Source organism: Bos taurus, chromosome X, assembly GCF_002263795.3.
Source record: "Bos taurus isolate L1 Dominette 01449 registration number 42190680 breed Hereford chromosome X, ARS-UCD2.0, whole genome shotgun sequence".
Lineage (NCBI taxonomy): Eukaryota > Metazoa > Chordata > Mammalia > Artiodactyla > Bovidae > Bos > Bos taurus.
In genome coordinates this window covers 68,925,392-68,944,054 of record NC_037357.1, presented here as the reverse complement: position 1 = coordinate 68,944,054, position 18,663 = coordinate 68,925,392, and the positions used below count along the sequence as shown (strand labels likewise).

The 18,663-nt window shown below is 36.9% G+C and overlaps 1 protein-coding gene across 1 annotated transcript in view; it reads left to right on the top strand.

Moving 5' to 3' along the window:
- The first annotated feature begins 410 nt into the window (after positions 1–410).
- The window catches only part of CYLC1 (cylicin 1), a 44,082-nt gene continuing 25,829 nt past the window's right edge, over positions 411–18,663 (top strand). Inside the window, exon 1 of the mRNA NM_174302.3 lies at positions 411–446. Coding sequence (NP_776727.1) covers positions 430–446 — 17 coding nt within the window. The 5' untranslated portion in view covers positions 411–429. The remainder of the gene's footprint in view (positions 447–18,663) is intronic.

Genomic DNA, 18,663 nt, shown 5'->3' with positions numbered 1-18,663 from the left:
TAAGAAGTTGCTGTGTAACACATAGAGCCCAGACTGGAGCTCCGTGATGACCTAGAGAGGAGGGATAGGGAGAAGGTTGGGAGGTTCAAGACGGGGGTGATATATGTATAATTATGGCTGATTTGTGTTGTTGTAGGGCAGAAATCAACACAGCATTGTAAAGCAATTTTACTCTAATTTAAAAAAATAATAAAAATAGATTCAATCAATGAAAACCTGATTCTCTCAGTTCAAACTGTGAAATATTGTGTGTGAACACATCTAAAGTTATTGAATAGATTTCAGAAGCACTTATGCACTGCAAAATGTAATTACTGTGTCTTATCCCTTTAAGTTCCTGCTGTTTACAGTCTCTTTATGATGTCATCACTCAGCGTTACCAGTTTGAACTTACAGTGTTAAAGTCCTGGCAACCTATAGGCAGGGGAAATGTCTCTTCCAAGATTGTAAGTCCTCTTTTCAATAATTTTTAGTGTTTTTAACGGTTAGTATGCTCAATTTAGCTTCATATTTATATTTTAATATAATGTTCCTCTAATAGTAGCTACTTATAGATTAAAATTTGTATTTTACTAGCATCATGCTCTACCCAACTGAGCTACCTGGCCATGAATGAAAGTTGTATTTTAAACAGAGGCACAAAATTTCCATAACATCTTAAGTGTTTTACTTTGAAATTTAACTAGTTCAGGCTCTTTCACAAAATAGCTGCATGGCCTTGAATATTTTAATCACTCTGAATGTGTGTATACGTGTACTTATAACCACATCTTATTTTAGGGAGAAGGGAAGTAATTACTGTGTGTGAAGGCACTTCAAAATGAAAAGCATAATACAACATAGTAAGACTTTATTATGTCTTACTTTATTATGTCTTATGTCTATACCAGGTACTCTGGTATACTTAATTTTCTATGTAAAGAACATTAGGCCATCCTGTTTTTCTGATAAAAAGGAAGACTTTATATTATTGCCAATTAAGACATTATAGTTAGTTGATTTTTCAAGGTATCATTAAGTGGATGATAAAATTTTATTCATAGGAATTAAACAAAAGTATTTCTTCAGGATTTAGTGGCTACATCATTCAGTGTTAGTCTCTATTTTAAAAGCCAATCTCCTTTAAAAGAGTATTACTGACAGTAATACAAAAAATTATGATGATGTAAGTGATATTGACTTAGAGCTACAGCTAATATCCATATATATTAAGTTGAACCATATAAAACTATCAATATTCAGCCATTTTAACTCACAAAAATGGAAAATTCTTATGACACAACCTATTTTTAAAAGCATGTAAAAATCAGTAAGAAAGCTATAGTTAAGATGGAAGAGGTAATTTGCAGAAAAAAAGTCAAAGATCAGTAAAAATATGAAAAACTGCACAACTTCAACAATGAAAATAAAGTTTAGAAAACCTTTGTCTCAGAAATTAAAATTCTAAAGAATTATAGAGATCTATTCCCTTTTAAAATGATATATTTCTATAATGTTTGGATTTTTTTTTCCAAAAAGTATGTATTATTTTTAGAATCAGAAAATGCAACATAGTTTGAAAAAAAAACAAAGGAAAGAATTATTTTATCTAGAAATTAATGATTTAGTTCCCTAGTGCTTTTAAAATGTATTTCTAGTTTGATGTTGCCTATGTCTATTCTTGCCTCTTACATCACAAAGGGCTCAGATTATGTCACTACTGGACATTATTATCTCTTTTAAACACAGTGTTATAAGTAAATCCTTCTCTAGTGAGAAGTATTTTCTCCCATATCCCTTCATAAAACAGAACTCAGAGGTACTGTAGATTTGTTTCCTCAATGGCATTTCCAAATCTTTTCTCTTCTCTATTCCTTAAAAAGAGCTTGCTTGGAATCTCGTGCCATCAGATTATGTCACCTGATAGCTTTCTCTACTATATCCATTTGCTGATTCCATTGTTGCTCCACTTCATTTTGCCATGATTTTCTTATGCGGCCTACTACCATGCTGTACAGTACTATCAACTGTACTCTTGTCAATTCCTTGTGATTTTTCTGTTGTTGTTCAGCCTCTCAGTCATCACCAACTGTTTGTTACACCATGGACTGCAGCACACCAGGCTTCCCTTTCCTTCAACATATCCCAGAGCTTGCTCAAACTCATGTCCATTGAGTTGGTGATGTCATACAATGATTTCTACCTCTGTTGTCCCCTTCTACTTCTGCCTTCAGTCTTTCCCAGCATCAGGGTCTTTTCCAATGAGTCAGTTCTTCAAATAAGGTGGCCAAAGTATTAGTGTTTTGGCTTCAGTATCAGTCCTTCCAATGAATATTCAGGATTGATTTCCTTTAGAATTAAGTGATTTGATGTCCTTGCAGTCTAAGGGACTCAAGAGTCTTCTACAACACCACAGTTCATAGGCATAAATTCTTCCATGCTCAGCCTTCTTTATGGTCCAACTCTCACATATGTACATTACTACTGGAAACACCATAGCTTTGACTAGATGGATTTTTGTCCACAAAGTAATGCCCCTGCTTTTTAATTTGCTGTCTAGGGTTTCAATGATTTTTTTCTCCAAGGAGCAAGTGTCTTTTAATTTCATGGCTACAGTCACCATCTGCAGTTATTTTGGAGCCCAAGAAAATAAAGTCCGGCACTGTTTCCATTGCTTCTCCATTTATTTGTCATGAAGTGATGAAACTGGATGCCATTATCTTCATTTTTTTGAATGTTGAGTTTTAAGCCAGCTTTTGCACTCTCCATTTTCACTTTCATTAGGAGACCCTTTAGTTCCTCTTCACTTTCTGCCATAAGGGTGGCGACATCTGCATATCTGAGGTTACTGAAATTTCTCCCAGCAATCTTGATTCCAGCTTGTGCTTCATTTAACCTGACATTTCACTTGATGTACTTTGCATATAAATTAAATGAACAGGGTGACAATATACAGTTTTGACGTGCTCCTTTCCCAATTTGGAACTAGTCCATGGTTTCATTTCCTGTTCTGTTGCCTCTTGACCTGCATACAGGTTTCTCAGGAGGCAGGTAAGGTGGTCTGGTATTCCTATCTGCTTAGGAATTTTCCACAGTTTGTTGTGATTCACACAGCCACAGGCTTTAGCATAGTCAATGAATCAGAAATAGATGTCTTTCTGGAACTCTCTTGCTTTTTCTATGATCCAACAGATGTTGGCAATTTGATCTCTGGTTCCTCTGCCTTTTCTAAATCCAACTTAAACATCTGGAAGTTCTTGGCTTACATACTGTTGGAGCCTAGCTTGGTGAATTTTGGGCATTACTTTGCTAGTGTGTGAAAGAGTGATTGTGGGGTAGCTTGAACATTCTTTGTCATTGCCTTTGTTTGGGACTGGAGTAAAAACTGACCTTTTCCAGTCTTGTGGCCACTGCGGAGTTTTCCATATTTGCTGGCATATTGAGTGCAGAACTTTCACAGCATTGTCTTTGAGGATTTCAAATAGATCAGCTGGCATTTCACCAACTCCACTAGCTTTGTTCGTAGTGATGCTTCTTAAGGCCCACTTGACTGTGGACTCCAGGATATCTGGCTCTAAGTGAGTGATCACACCATCATGGCCATCTAGGTCATGAAGATCTTTTTTTGTATAGTTCTTCTGTCTATTCTTGCTGCCTCTTCTTGATATCTTCTCCTTCTGTTAGGTCCATACAGTTTCTGTCCTTTATTGTTCCTATCTTTGTATTAAATGTTTCCTTATTATCTCTAGTTTTCTTGAAGACATCTCTAGTCTTTCCACTCTTGTTTTCCTCTATTTCTTTCCATTGTTCACTTAAAAAGGCTTTTTACAACCCCCCATGTATATGTGTCCTTTTCTACTTTGCCTTTTGCTTCTTTTCTTTTCTCAGCTATTTGTAAGGGCACCCTAAGGCAACCATTTTGCCTTTTTGCATTTCTTTCTTGGTGATGGTTTTGATCACTGCCTCCTGTACAATGTCACAAACTTTCATCTGTAGTTTTTCAAGCTCTCTGTCTATCAGATCTAATCTCTTGAATCTATATGTCACTTCCATTGTTTAATCGTACGGGACTTGTTTTAGGTCATACCTGAATGACCTATTGTTTTTGCCTACTTTCTTCAAATGAAGTCTAAATTTGACACTAAGGAGTTCATGATCTGAGCCACAGTCAGCTCCCAATTTTCTTTCAGACTGTATAAAACTTCTCCATCTTAAGCTGCAAAGAACAATCAGTCTGATTTTGGTATTGACCATCTGTTGATGTTCATGTGTAGAGTCGTCTGTTGTGTTATTGGAAGAGGATGTTTGCTATGATCAGTGTGTTCTCTTGGCAAAACTCTGTTAGCCTTTGCCCTGCTTCATTTTGTACTCCAAGGCCAAGCTTGCTCATTACTCCAGGTATCTCTTGACTTCCTACTTTTGCATTCCAGTCAGCTATGATGAAAACGACATCTCTTTTTTTGGTATTAGTTCTAGAAGGTCTTGTAGGTCTTCATAGAACCATTCAACTTGAGCTTCTTTGGCATTAGTGGTCAGGGCACAGATTTGGATTACTATGATATTGAATGGTTTGTCTTAGAAACAGAGATCATTCTGTCGTTTTTGAGATTGCACCCAAGTCCATTCTAAAGGAGATCAGTCCTGGGTGTTCTTTGGAAGGAATGATGTTAAAGCTGAAACTCCAGTACTTTGGCCACCTCATGAGAAGAGTTGACTCATTGGAAAAGACTCTGATGCTGGGAGGGGTTGGGGACAGGAGGAAAAGGGGACGACAAAGGATGAGGTGGCTGGATGGCATCACCGACTCGATGGACGTGAGTTTGAGTGAACACCAGGAGTTGGTATTGGACAGGGAGGCCTAGCGTGCTGAAATTCATGGGGTCACAAAGAGTCGGACACAACTGAGTGAACTAAACTGAACTGATTACAATTTTTACTCTCTTATTAACTATGAGGTCTACTCCATTTCTTCTAAGGGATTCTTGCCCACAGTAGTAGATGTAAAGGTCATCTGAATTAAATTCATGCATCCCAGCCCACTTTAGTTCACTGATTCCTAAAATGTCAATGTTCACTTTTGCCATCTCCTGTTTGACCACTTCCAATTTACTTTGACTCATGGACTTAACATTCCAGGTTTCTATGCATTATTGTTCTTACAGCATTGGACTTTACTTTAACTACCAGACACATCCAGAACTCGGCATTGTTTCCACTTTGGCTCAACTTATTCATTCCTTCTGGAGATATTTCTCCACTCTTCTCCAGTAGCATATTGGGCACATACTGATCTGAGGAGTTCATCTTTCAGTTTCGTATCCCTTTGCTTTTCCATACTGTCCATGGGGTTCTCAAGGCAAGAATGTTGAAGTGGCTTGCCATTCCTTTCTTCAGTGAACCATTTTTATCAGAATCTCCATCATGACTCATCTGTCTTGGGTATCCCTACACGCCATGGCTCATAGTTTCACTGTGTCACATAAGGCTGTGATGTATGTGATCAGTTTGTTTAGTTTTCTGTAATTGTCCTATTCATTCTGTTTGCCTTATGATGGATAAGGATAAGAAGCTTGTGGAAGCTTCCTGATGCTAGGTACTGAAAGTGAAAGTGAAGTCGCTTAGTCGTGTCTGACTCTGCAACCACATGGACTGTAGCCTATCAGGCTCCTCCATCCATGGGATTTTCCAGACAAGAGTTCTGGAGTGGATTGCCATTTCCTTCTCCAGGGGATCTGCCTGACCCAGAAATTGAACCCAGGTCCCTTGCATTGCAGGCAGATGCTTTACTGTCTGAGCCACCAGGGAAGCCCTGCTTGGTACTGGCTGTGGGCAAACTGGGTTTTGCTCTGATAGGTGGGGCCTTGCTTAGTAGAATTGTAATCCAATTTTCTGCTGATGTGGTGCTGTGTCCCCTCCCTGTACTTTGGCCTGAGGCAAAACTATGGTAAGAGTAATGGCAGTAATGGTGACCTCTTTCAAAAGACTTATGCCAGCACCATGTGGATCCCAGGACTGTTGAAGTCAGTGCCCCTTACCCTGCAGCATGCCACTGTTGAGCCATGCCTTCACCAGAGACTCCTGGACACTCACAGGCAACTCTGGCTCCATCTATTGCGGGGTCACTGCTCCTTTCTCCTGGGTCCTGGTGTGCACAAGATTTTGTTTATGCCATCCAAAAGTTTGATTCCCCAGTCCTGTGGGTGTTCTGTAGTCAAATCCCACTGGCGTTCAAATTCCCTGGGGGTTCACAGTCCCTTTGCCAGATCCCCAGGTTGGGAAATCTGTTGTGGGCCATAGAACTTTTGTAACACTACAAGAACTTCTTTGGTATTACTTTTCTCCAGTTTGTTAGTCCTCTGCTCTGTGGCTTTATGATGGGGCTAATGTCAATCTCCTCCAAAAGGTCTGATGCCACATATCGTGCCTCCCAGGCCTTCTGCAGTCAGAGATCCTGTCCCTGAGGCAGGCCACTTACTGACCTGTGCCTCTGCAGGAAACACTCAAACACTCAAAGGCAGGTATGGCTCAGTCTCCTGTGCGGTCCCTAGGTCCTGTGAACACAAGACTTTGTTTGCACCCTTCAAGCATCTCTGGCCTGTATAAGGTTTGATTCTAAATGAAATTTTGCCCCTCCTGCCATCTTGTTGGGACTTCTTCTTTGCCCTTGGATGTGGGGTATCATATTTTGGTTGGATCCAACTTTTTCCTGTCAATGGTTGTTCAGCAGCTAATTTCAATTTTGGAGTTCTCACAGGAAAAGGTGAGTGCACATCCTTCTTCTCCACCATCTTTAATGTCCAACTATCTTGCCTTTCATCTAATTTCAATGGCTCACTTCCATACATAGCCCTCCAAAACCTCACTTTATAGCATTTCACTCTTCAACCACTGCCTCAGGTAACTTTAATAACCCCACTCCAACAATGTTTCCACCCCTCCAAAACTTACCATTGATTTACAATCATTGAACTCATCAATCCCTTCTCCATGGCTTTACTAATATTCTTACCCATTATAAATTCTTACCTATCTTAGATTCTTACACTCTCATGGTGAATCAGCACAAGTGTTTCCCTTCATAAAGCCTCAATTCCATCTCCCCACTCTCCTTTTGACATTTCTGCTAACAAAAACCCTAATTTTAGTTAAATCCGATTCTCCTATTACTCCACAGTGGTTGGTGGCACTTTTGCAACTGAACATGACTAAGGAAAGACATGTAACCATGATGATTGGCTTCAATTCATATTTATGATGACAAACTGCAAGTGTACTGTTAATGGTACCTGGCAATAATATTAAACTTCTATCATCTATTTATAGCTCTCCTATTCTTGAAGATGAGTGTTCCTCACTTTTTCCTCTCTTCTCAAATCTATAATAGCTACACTCTATCCTACTCTCAGCTAGGGGAAAATTTCATCATCATCACTACTGAATATATACTAATCTACAGGCATATTACAACCCTATTTTCTGCCTTCTCTTTTATTATAGCAAATGCCCTTTTCCTGCTCATGCCTGAGTATAATTTGAAGTGTGACAATTTCTTAAGGCAGTCAAAACAAATTACCATAAATTGAGTGGCTTAATTGTCTCATACTTCAGGAAGCTTTAAGTCCAAAGTTAAGGTGTCAGCAGATTTGGCTCCTTGAGGCTCTGAGGGAGGCCTATGCCTCTACCCTAGGTTACAGCAGTTGCTGGCAATCATTGGTATTCTTTGGTTTATAGATGCATCACTTCAATCTCTGCCTCCAACATCACAAAATTCACTCTCCCTGTGTGTGTGCCAAGTTTCCCCTTTTCATAATGACACCAGTCATTGTAGTCGGCCCCACTTTAATCCAGAATTATCTCATCTTAACTTGATTACATCTGTAAAAGACACTATTCCCAAATAAGGTCAAATTCACAAATACCAACTGGTAAGACTTGTGTTTATCTTTATAAGGGACACAAATCAACTCACAACACTGGGTGCTGGATTTTCTCCACCAAAAGTATAGCTCCTATTCTGTTCTTCTCTATTCTCATTGTCTTTCCTTTTATTACAGAATTTTGCTGATACAGTTAACATGTAATATTGTTTAAGTTTAAGGTGTACAATGTGATGATTTTTTATGCATGCATATTGCAAAATAATTACCACAGTAGGATTACTTAACACTTCCATTACATCACAAAAATACTATTTCTTTTTGTGGTGAGAACATTTATGGTCTACTCTCATACCAAATTTCAAGTATATAATATAGTGTTGTTAACTATAGTCAACACAATAAATACCAGAAATTATCCATATTTTAACTGAACGTTTGTACACTTTGAATGATACCTCTGAATTTCCCCCCACCTCTCAGTTTGTTCTTTAAGTATGGCTTCTTTAGAATCCATTTATAAGTGAGATTGTACTGTATATGTCTTTCACTAACTTACTTCACTTATCATAATGCCCTCAAGGTCCTTCCATGTTGTCATAAATGCCAGAACTCCCTTCTTTATCATGGCTAAATTAGATAAATGATTGATAGATGATAGATAAGTCTCATATCTCTTCAAGTGTGATTTCTTTTCCTTTAGATATATGTCCAGTAGTAGAGTTGCTATAAAAATATGGTAGTTTTGTTTTTAATTTTTGAAGAACCTCCCTCTTGTTGCCCACAGTGGCTATACCAATTGACATCTGTACCAAAGTGCCCAAATTTCCTTTTATCCACAGTTTCACCAATACTTGTCTCTACTATTTTTGATAAGAGCCATTCTAACATATATGAGATGATATCACACTCTAGTTTTGATATTAGTTACCCTGATTATTATGTTGGGCATCTTTTCATATACTTGTTGGCCATTTTTATAAATACTCTGGCAAAGTATCTCCAGTTTCTTTGCTCACTTTAAAAAAAAAAATAGGGTTGTTTGGATTATTTCTGCTGATGAGCTGTATCAGTGTCTCATATATTTTGAATATTAACCCTTTATCAGATAGACAATTTGAAAACATGTTGTCTCATTCCATAGGCTGTTGTTGTTGTTTTTTGGTATTGTTTCTTTTGCTGTAAAAAAGCTTTTCAGCTTATTCATTTCTCTTTTTGTTAGCCTGTACTTTCTTGCTGTCATATCAAAAAAAAAAAAAAAATCAGTGACAAGAGAATATCAAAAAGCTTTTTTCCTGTTTTCTTCTAGGAGCTGAACAGTTTCAGCTTCTATGTTGAAGTCATTAATACATTTCAAACTTATTTTTTGAGTTGTGTAATATAGGAGTCCACTTTTATTCTTTTCCATGTGGATATCCAGTTTTCAAATAAACATTTATTGAAGAGCTATCTTTTCCCCATTTTTTTATCTTGGTATTTCTGGGTTGTCGATTCTGTTATAATAGTCTGTATAATTTTTTTATGCAAGTACATTCTAGTTTTTAAGAGTAGTTTACAGTCAGGAACTGTGAGTCTTCAACATTTGTTCTTTCTCAAGAATGCTTTGGATATTCATAGTCTTTTGTGGTTTTGTACAAATTTTAGATTTGTGTTTTCAATTTTTGTGAAAAACGCCATTGACATTTTCATAAGGATTGCATTTAAACTATAAATGGCTTTTGGTTGGTAGTCTGGACATTTTAACAACATTATTCTTCTGATTCATGAACTTGAAATGCCTTTCCATTTATTTGTATCTTATATATTTTCTTTCATCAAAATCTTATAGCTTTTAGTGTGTAGCTATTTAACTTCTTTGGCTAAATATATTTATAAGGATTGTGTTACTTTAAACTTTTGTAAATCAGATAGTTTTCTTTAGTTTTCAGATATTTTGGTTTTAGTGTATTAAAGTGCAACTGATTTCTATATGTTTTGTATCCTGCAAATGTACTGAACTTGCTGATTAGTTCTAATAGTTTTTGGTAGAATCTTCAAGACTTTCTATATTCAAGACCACATATTTGCAAACAAAAATAATTTGACTTATTCCTAATTTGGATGCTGTATATTTATTTTCTTGCCTAATTGCTCTGGCTAAGGTTTCCTCTACTATGTTGACTAAGAGTGGCAAGAGTGGTTGTACTTGTTCCTGATCACAGAGGAAAAGCTTTCAACATTTAAACATTTAGTGTAATGTAAAATGAGAGTTTGTCATTGATGGCCTTTATTACATTAAGGTACATTTCTTCTATAGCCAATTTGTTGAGAGTATTTTTTCTATATGGAAGAATGTTATATTTTGTCAATGCTTTTTCTGTGCCTATTGAAATTATTATGTGATTTTCAGTTTTCATTCTATTAATATAGAGTCACATTTACAGATTTGTAATCATACTGTATAATATTTGTAATATCATGGTGATTGGAAAAGATGTCTGATATTATTTCAATCTTCTTAAACTTTCTAAAACATGTTCTTTGACATATGATCTTTTGTGGAGACTGTTCTGTGTGCTCTTCAGAGGCATATGTATTCTGATGTTATTGGATGGACTGTTAGGCCCTTTTGGTATAAAATATATTCCAAATTTAATTGTTCCTTATTGATTTTTATATCTGTAGAATCTATCTATTGTTGCAAGTTGGTATTGAAGTCCCACACTATTATTGTATTAGTGCATATTTTTGCCTAAAGACCTGTTAGTATCTACTTAATATATTTAGGTATTCTAATCTTTGCTGAATATATATTTATCATTGTTATATCTTCTTATGAATTGATCTCTTTATAATCATAAAAGGACCTTCTTTTTCTCTGATTATGGTTTTTGACCTAATGTCTATTTTTTCTGATGAAAGCTCTCTTTTGATTTCCACTTGTATGGAATATATTTTTCCATCACTTCATTTTGAATCTATATGTGATCTTAAAACTGAAGTGACTCTCTTGTGAGTATCATATAGTTATGTCTTGTTTTTACATTCATTCAGCTACTCTATGTATTTTATTTGGAGAATTTAATACATTTACTTTTAGAGTAATTACTAATAAATAAAAACTTACTAATGTCATGTTATTCTTTCTTATTGTTTTATAGTTCTCTTGTTTCTTTCTTCCTTCATCTCTTGCTGCCTTCCTTTTTAAATTGATTAATATCATAATAAGTTGTTTTTATTCCCCTTTTCCTTTATCTTTTGTGTATCTACTAAAAGTTTTTGCCTTGCAGTTCCATCAGTTTAAAAAAACTCTTAATGTTATAGTTTATTTTTCACTGATAAATACTTAACTTCAATTAAGTTAACATATAATCATATTATAGTATTAAAGTATTCTGAATTTGACTATATACTCCTTTTCCAAGTGTGTTGAATATATTCATGTCTTTTCATGTTATCAGTTATTATCCTTTAATTTCACATTGAAGAACTTTCATTTCTTGTAAGAAACATCTAATGGTAATGAACTCTGTAATTTTTTTTTTTTTTTGGTCTGAGTTCTTTTTTTCTCATTTATTTAGGAAGGAAAACTTTTGTTAGATAAAATGTTCTTTGTTGGCAGGGTGTTTGTTTGTTTTTATTTTTTTTTCAACTGGAAGTTAATTACTTTATAATATTGTGGTGTGGTTTTTGCCATACAATGACGTGAATCAGCCATGGGTGTACATGTGTCCCCCCATCTTGAACTTCCTTCCGCATCCCATCCCTCTGGGTTGTCCCAGTGCATCTGCTTTGAGTGCCCTGCTTCATGCATCAAACTTGCACTGGTCATCTATTTTACATATGGTAATATACATGTTTCAATAATATTCTCTCAAATCATTCCACCCCTTCCTTCTCTGACATAGTCCAAGTCTGTTCTTTATGCCTGTGTCTCTTTTTCTGTTTTGCACACAGGGTTGTTATTACTGTCTTTCTAAATTCCATATATATGCATTAATATACTGTATTGATGTTTCTCTTCTCACTTACTCTGTATAATAGGCTCCAGGTTCATCCACCTCATTAGAACTGACTCAAATGTGTTGTTTTTTATAGCTGAGTAATATTCCTTTTTTCTCCTTCAGCCCTTTGAATATACCATCTCATTCTCTCCTGAATTGTAAGATTTCTTCAATAATTCATGAATTGTTTCTCTTAATGGTATCCTGTAGATCACATAGGATTTCTTCAGTCTTTTTCATTTGTGTTCTTTGTTCTATTCTGAATGAATAATTTCAAAAGTCCTGTTTTTCCATTCTTAGGCTTTTTCTTCTGTTTGATCTATTCAGCTTTGTGCTCTGCTGTGTATTGCATTTTTATTTAATTCACTATATTCTTCAGCTTGAGAATTTTTTTTAATGATTTCCACCACTTTATTAAACTGTTAAATTTGTTAGTGTATTGTTTCCCTAATTTCAGTGAATTGTCTTTCTGTGCTTTCTTGTAGCTTATTGAACTCTAAAACAGCTGTTTTGAATTCTTTATTAGATAAATCATAAATCACTATGTCTTTGTGATTGGTTGCTGGAAGATAATTATGATACTTTTGTGGTATCATGTTTCTTTGATTTTTCACGTTTCTTGAAGTCTTACATTACTGGCTTCACATTTGAAGAAGCAGTAACCTCCTCTATTCTTTGGGAGATAAATACCTTCCATCAGACCTGCTAGGGGTTCTGGGGTTTCCTCAGACCCTCTATGGCTGTTTCTTGATCCCTTTTGCAGCAGAATTCTTAAGCTTGTAACCATCTTTCGATCTTACAGTGTACCAGGGCCACTGCTGAAAGTCTCCATTTTACTTTCCTAGTGGCAGAACCAAAGCTCATGTTTGTGGTTTCTTTTTGGCCCACAGATTCATGCCAGCTTTCTGTGCATGCTCACTAACTCTCTTTCAAAGCTCACACTCACCATTATTAAAAATATATACAAGGAACCAGCCACAGGGTGGGAGTATGTATGGATAAAGCACATGATATTCTGGGGATGCCTGAGGGCCAGTTGTGGATATTCCTGAGCAAGTCATCTCCAGCAGCTCGTGGGTAGGCTTCATGATGTAGTTTGCAACACTATCAGATCAGATCAGATCAGTCGCTCAGTCGTGTCCGACTCTTTGCAACCCCATGAATCGCAGCACGCCAGGCCTCCCTGTCCATTACCAACTCCCGGAGTTCACTCAGACTCACATCCATCGAGTCAGTGATACCATCCAGTCATCTCATCTTCTGTCATCCCCTTCTCCTCCTGCCCCCAATCCCTCCCAGCATCAGAGTCTTTTTCAATGAGTCAACTCTTCGCATGAGGTGGCCAAAGTACTGGAGTTTCAGCTTTAGCATCATTCCTTCCAAAGAAATCCCAGGGCTATAGGATTTATTTTCCTTTAATGCCCTAGGAGGGTCATATCTGCTGCTCTCTCAGCTTCTTATTGCTTCCATCCATGCTGCTCATGACTCAGTATTCTATATGTGGTGACAGAGAAATGATCCTTTTTGACAGCATCATACACTGCAAGGAAGCTGGATGCTCACTCACACAACCTTACTGTCTCTTATGGGAGAAATTATAGGCCAAGGAGATTTCTTTTAGCAGTATACTGTGCTACCTTAAGGGAGGGATGATGTCTATAAAGTCAAGTATTGCTCTGACCCTCTCCAAGCACCCAAATTTATATTTTTTGCTCTCATTATAACCTATAATCATTCTCCTGGAAATTTGGACTTCCACAAAGGCTGTCTTATCTGTGGGAGATTGTCTAAAACAATGTTCTCCAGGGACTCCTGGACGCTAGTTGAGGGGGGTTGAGGCTAGTTCTTGGGCCACAATGGAAACAAGGCCTATCATCAAACTGCTTTATTCTTCTCTAACCCCATTGTTTCCCTCTTTATAAGAACTCTGGTGACTATATCTAGTATCTTCTAGGGTAATCAAATAATTTCCTGTTCACAAGGTTTTAATTTAGTCACATGTGCAAAGTCCTTTTTTCCATATAAAACAACATTCACAGGTTTCAGGGATTTGGATATGAATACTTTGAGGAGTCATTTATCAACTTTTTACAATGCTCAATATTAATTAGCTGAATGAATAAATTAATGAAAATCACATAATACTTTCTTGTTCAAATTTGAAGGATTGACTCATTCAGTTACCAGGGGATACAACTGCAAGAATAGTAATGAATGAAAACAAGTGGAGCAAAAACAATAGGACAATAAGGAAGTCAGCTTTATAAAAGGTAGATTTGAAGTAAGATACACATAAACTGAAAAAGAATGGAGATTTTTTTTTAATGTAAAGTGATTAGCCTCCAGTTAAAATAAACAAATTTATATTAAAAGAACAGAAAATTTTGAAGGAAAATTTTCACTTCAGAAAAATTTAAATGAGTAAAAAATTGTAAAATTATATGAAATGATATAGTATCTTTGAATGCATATTTTAAACAGCAACTATTTTAAACAGAAAGGATAATAAGCATATTAATTATTATTGTTATTACTATTGTCATGACTATAGTATCTCTCTTAAGATATTGAAAGAACAAATGTCTTTTCTATACTTTTTTTTTTTTTTTTTTACATTTCCATTACTGTAAAAAGAAAGAGTATTAGAGTTAATGATAACTGGATAACAGAAGCCAAATCTGTCGTTCTATTCCATTATGGTTATATATTTTTGTGTCATGTTTAAGAAACATTTACTCCACGATCACTAAGATAGTCTCCTTTGTTACCTCCTGGAAACTTTACTCTTTTACCTTTTACTTTTGGGTCTACTTTGCATCTAGGATTGATTTGAGTGTGTAATGTGAGATGAGGTCAAGAATCACTTTTTTTTTTTTTCCCTAGAAGATATCCAGTTGATTAGTACTGTTTATTGAAAGTCTAATTTTTCTTCAATGTGTAACAACTTTGAGACAATTCATATGACCATATCTATATAGGTCTCTCTTTTTTTAACTCCTTAGTCTGTATTGTAGGCTACTTGTCTTCAGGCTGATACTTCTTGTTATTGCTCAGTTGCTCAGTGGTGTATGACTCTGTGATCCCATGGACTGCAGCATGCCAAGCTTCCCTATCCTTCACCATCTCCCAGAGCTTGCTCAAACTCATGTCCATTGAGTCAGTGATGCCATCCCACCATCTCATCCTCTATCATCCCCTTCTTCTTCTGACTTCTATTTTTCCCAGAATCAGGGTCTTCTCTAATGAGTTAGCTCTTTGCATCAAGTACCAAAAGTATTGGCGATTCAGCTTCAACATAAGTCCTTGCTTCCCTGATAGCTCAGTTAAAGAATTCACCTGCAATTCAAGAGACCCTGGCTCAATTCCTGGGTTGGGAAGATCCCCTGAGAAGTGATAGACTACCCACTTCAGTATTTTGGGGCTTCCTTTGTGGCTCAGCTGGCAAAGAATCCTCCTGCAATGAGGGAGACCTGGGTTCAAATCCCTGGGTTGGGAAAATCCCCTGGAGCAGGGAAAGGTGACCCACTCCAGTATTCTGGCCTGGAGAATTCCATAGGCTGTATAGTCCATTGGTTTACAAAGAGTTGGACGTGAATAATCAGGGTTTGTTTTCTTTAGGATTGACTGGTTTGATCTCCTTGCAGCCCAGGGACTCTCAACCTGGTCTTCTCCAACACCAGAGTTCAAAAGCATCAGTTCTTTGGCGCTCAGTTCTCTTTATGGTCCAACTCTCACATCCATACATGACCACTGGAAAAACCATAGCTTTGACTATATGGACCTTTGTCTGCAAAGTAATGTCTCTTCTTTTTAATATGCTGTCTAAGTTTATCACAGTTTTTCTTCCAAGAGCAAGTATCTTTTAATTTCATGGCTACAGTCACTCTTCACAGTGATTCTGGAGCCCAAGAAAATAAAATCTCTCACTGTTTCCATTGTTTCCCCATATATTTGCCATGAAGTGATGGGGCCAGATAACATGATCTTTGTTTTTTGAACGTTGACTTTTAAGCCAGCATTTTAACTCTCCTCTTTCACCTTCATCAAGACACTCTTTAATTCATTTTTGCTTTCTGCCATAAGGGTGGTGTCATCTGCATACATGAGGTTATTGATATTTCTCCTGGCAATCTTGATTCCAACTTGTGCTTCATCCAGCCAGGCATTTCACACATTATACCCTGCATGTAGTTCAAATAAGAGGGGTGACAATACACAGCCTCATTGTACTCCTTTTCCAATTTTGAATCAGTGCATGTTCCATATCAGGTTCTAATTGTTGCTTCTTGACCTGCATACATCATCTTAATTGCTGTCACTTTTTAATAAGTGATATATGGTAAAATATGTCAATATATAATATTGATATTTAATAATACATATCCTTCACATTGGTTATTTATCTTTCAAATTGTCTTGTATATTCTTGGTTCTTATTTCCATATAAAATTTTAAATTATCTAGTCAGTTATCACAAAAAGTCAGGGCAAATTTTATTGGGATTACATTGAATGATTTGGGAAGAATTGTTACATTTATAGCATTGAACCTTCTGAATATAGTATATAGCTCTATTTACTTATGTTTTCTTTAATTTATCTTAACATTGATTTGTATCCTTCAGTGTAGAGGCATTGCACATATATCTCTAAATTTATTTTGAGTATTTTGTACTTATGCTATATGTCATTAACATAAGTACAAAATGCTTAAAACCACATGCAGGTATGACCTAAATCAAATCCCTTATGATTATACACTGGAAGTAACAAATAGATTTAAGAAATTAGGTCTGATAGACAGAGTGCCTGATGAGCTATGGATAGAGATTCGTGACATTTTACAGGAGGCAGTGATCAAGATCATCCCCAAGAAAAAGAAATGCAAAAAGGCAAAATGGTTGTCTGAGGAGGCCCTACAAATAGCTGTGAAAAGAAGAGAAGCTAAAGGCAAAGGAGAAAAGGAAAGATATCGATTTGAATTCAGAGTTCCAAAGAATAGTAAGGAGAGATAAGAAAGCCTTCCTCAATGATCAATGCAAAGAAATAGAAGAAAACAGAGAATTTCTGGGAGAGGCTAGAGATCGCTTCAAAAAAAATTAGAGCTACCAAGGGAATATTTCACTCAAACATGGTCACAATAAGGGACAAAAATGGCATGGACTTAACAGAAGCAGAAGATATTAAGAAGAGGTGGCAAGAATACACAGAAGAACTACACAAAAAAGATCTTCATGACCTAGATAACAACGATGGTGTGAACACTCACCTAGAGCCAGACATCCTGGAATGTATAGTGAAATGTGCTTTAGGAAGCACCCCTATGAACAAAACTAGTGGAGGTGATGGCATTCCAGTTGAGCTATTTCAAATCCTAAGAGATGATGTTGTTAAGGTGCTATACTCAATATGCCAGCAAATTTGGAAAAATCAGCAGTGGTCAAAGGACTGGAAAAGTTTAGTTTTCATTTCAATCCCAAAAATGGGAAATGCCAAAGAATGTTCAAACTACCACACAATTGCACTCATTTCACGTGCTAGCAAATAATGTTCAAAATTCTCCATTCAGGCTTCAACAGTACGTGAACCAAAAATTTCCAGATGTTCAAGTGGAATTTAGATAAGGCATAGGAACCAGAGATCAAATTGTCAACATCTGTTTGATCATAGAAAAAGCAAGAGAGTTTCATAAAAACATCTACTTCTGCTTTATTAATTACACCAAAGCCTTTGAATGTATAGATCACAACGAACTGTGGAAAATTTTTCAAGAGGTGGGTATACCAGACCACTTTACATGCCTCCTGATAAATCTGTATGAAGGTCAAGAAGCAACAGCTAGAACTGGACATGGAACAATAGTCTGGTTCCAAATTGGGAAAGGACTATGTCAAGGCTGTATATTGTCACCCTGCTTATTTAATATATATGCAGAGTTCAGGTCAGTTCAGTCCCTCAGTTGTGTCCGACTCTTTGCACCCCATGGACTGCAGCACACCAGGCCTTCCTGTCCATCACCAACTCCTGGAGTTTACTCAAACTCATGTCCATTGAGTCAGTGATGCCATCCAACAATCTCATCCTCTGTCGTCCCTTTCTCCTCCTGCCTTCAGCCTTTTCCAGCATCAGAGTCTTTTCCAGTGAGTCAGTTCTTTGCATCAGGTAGCCAAAGTATTGGAGTTTCAGCTTCAGCGTCAGTCCTTCCAATGAATATTCAGGACTGATTTCCTTTAGGATGGACTGGTTGGATCTCCTTGCAGTCCAAGGGACTCTCAAGAGTCTTCTCCAACACTGCAGTTCAATTCTTTGGTGCTCTGTCTTCTTTATAGTCCACCTCTCACATACATACATGACTACTGGAAAAACATAGCTTTGACTAGACAGGCCTTTGTTGGCAAAGTAATGTCTCTGCTTTTTAATATGCTGTTTAGGTTGATCATGAGTTTTCTTCAAAGAGCAAGCTTCTTTTAATTTCATAGCTACAGTCACCATCTGCAGTGATTTTGGAGCCCCCAAAAAATAGTCTGTCACTGTTTTCACTGTTTCCTCATCTACTTGCCATGAAGTGATGGGACCAGATGCCATGATGCAGAGTGAAAAGTGAAAGTGAAGTCGCTCAGTCATGTCCAACTCTTTACGACCCCGTGGACTGTAGCCCGCCAGGATCCTCCATCCATGGGATTCTCCAGGCAAGAATACTGGAGTGGGTTGCCATTTCCTTCTCCAGGGGATCTTCCTGACCCAGGGATTGAACCCACGTCTCCTGCATTGCAGGCAGACGCTTTAACCTCCGAGCCACCAGGGAAGCCCATGATGCAGAGTACA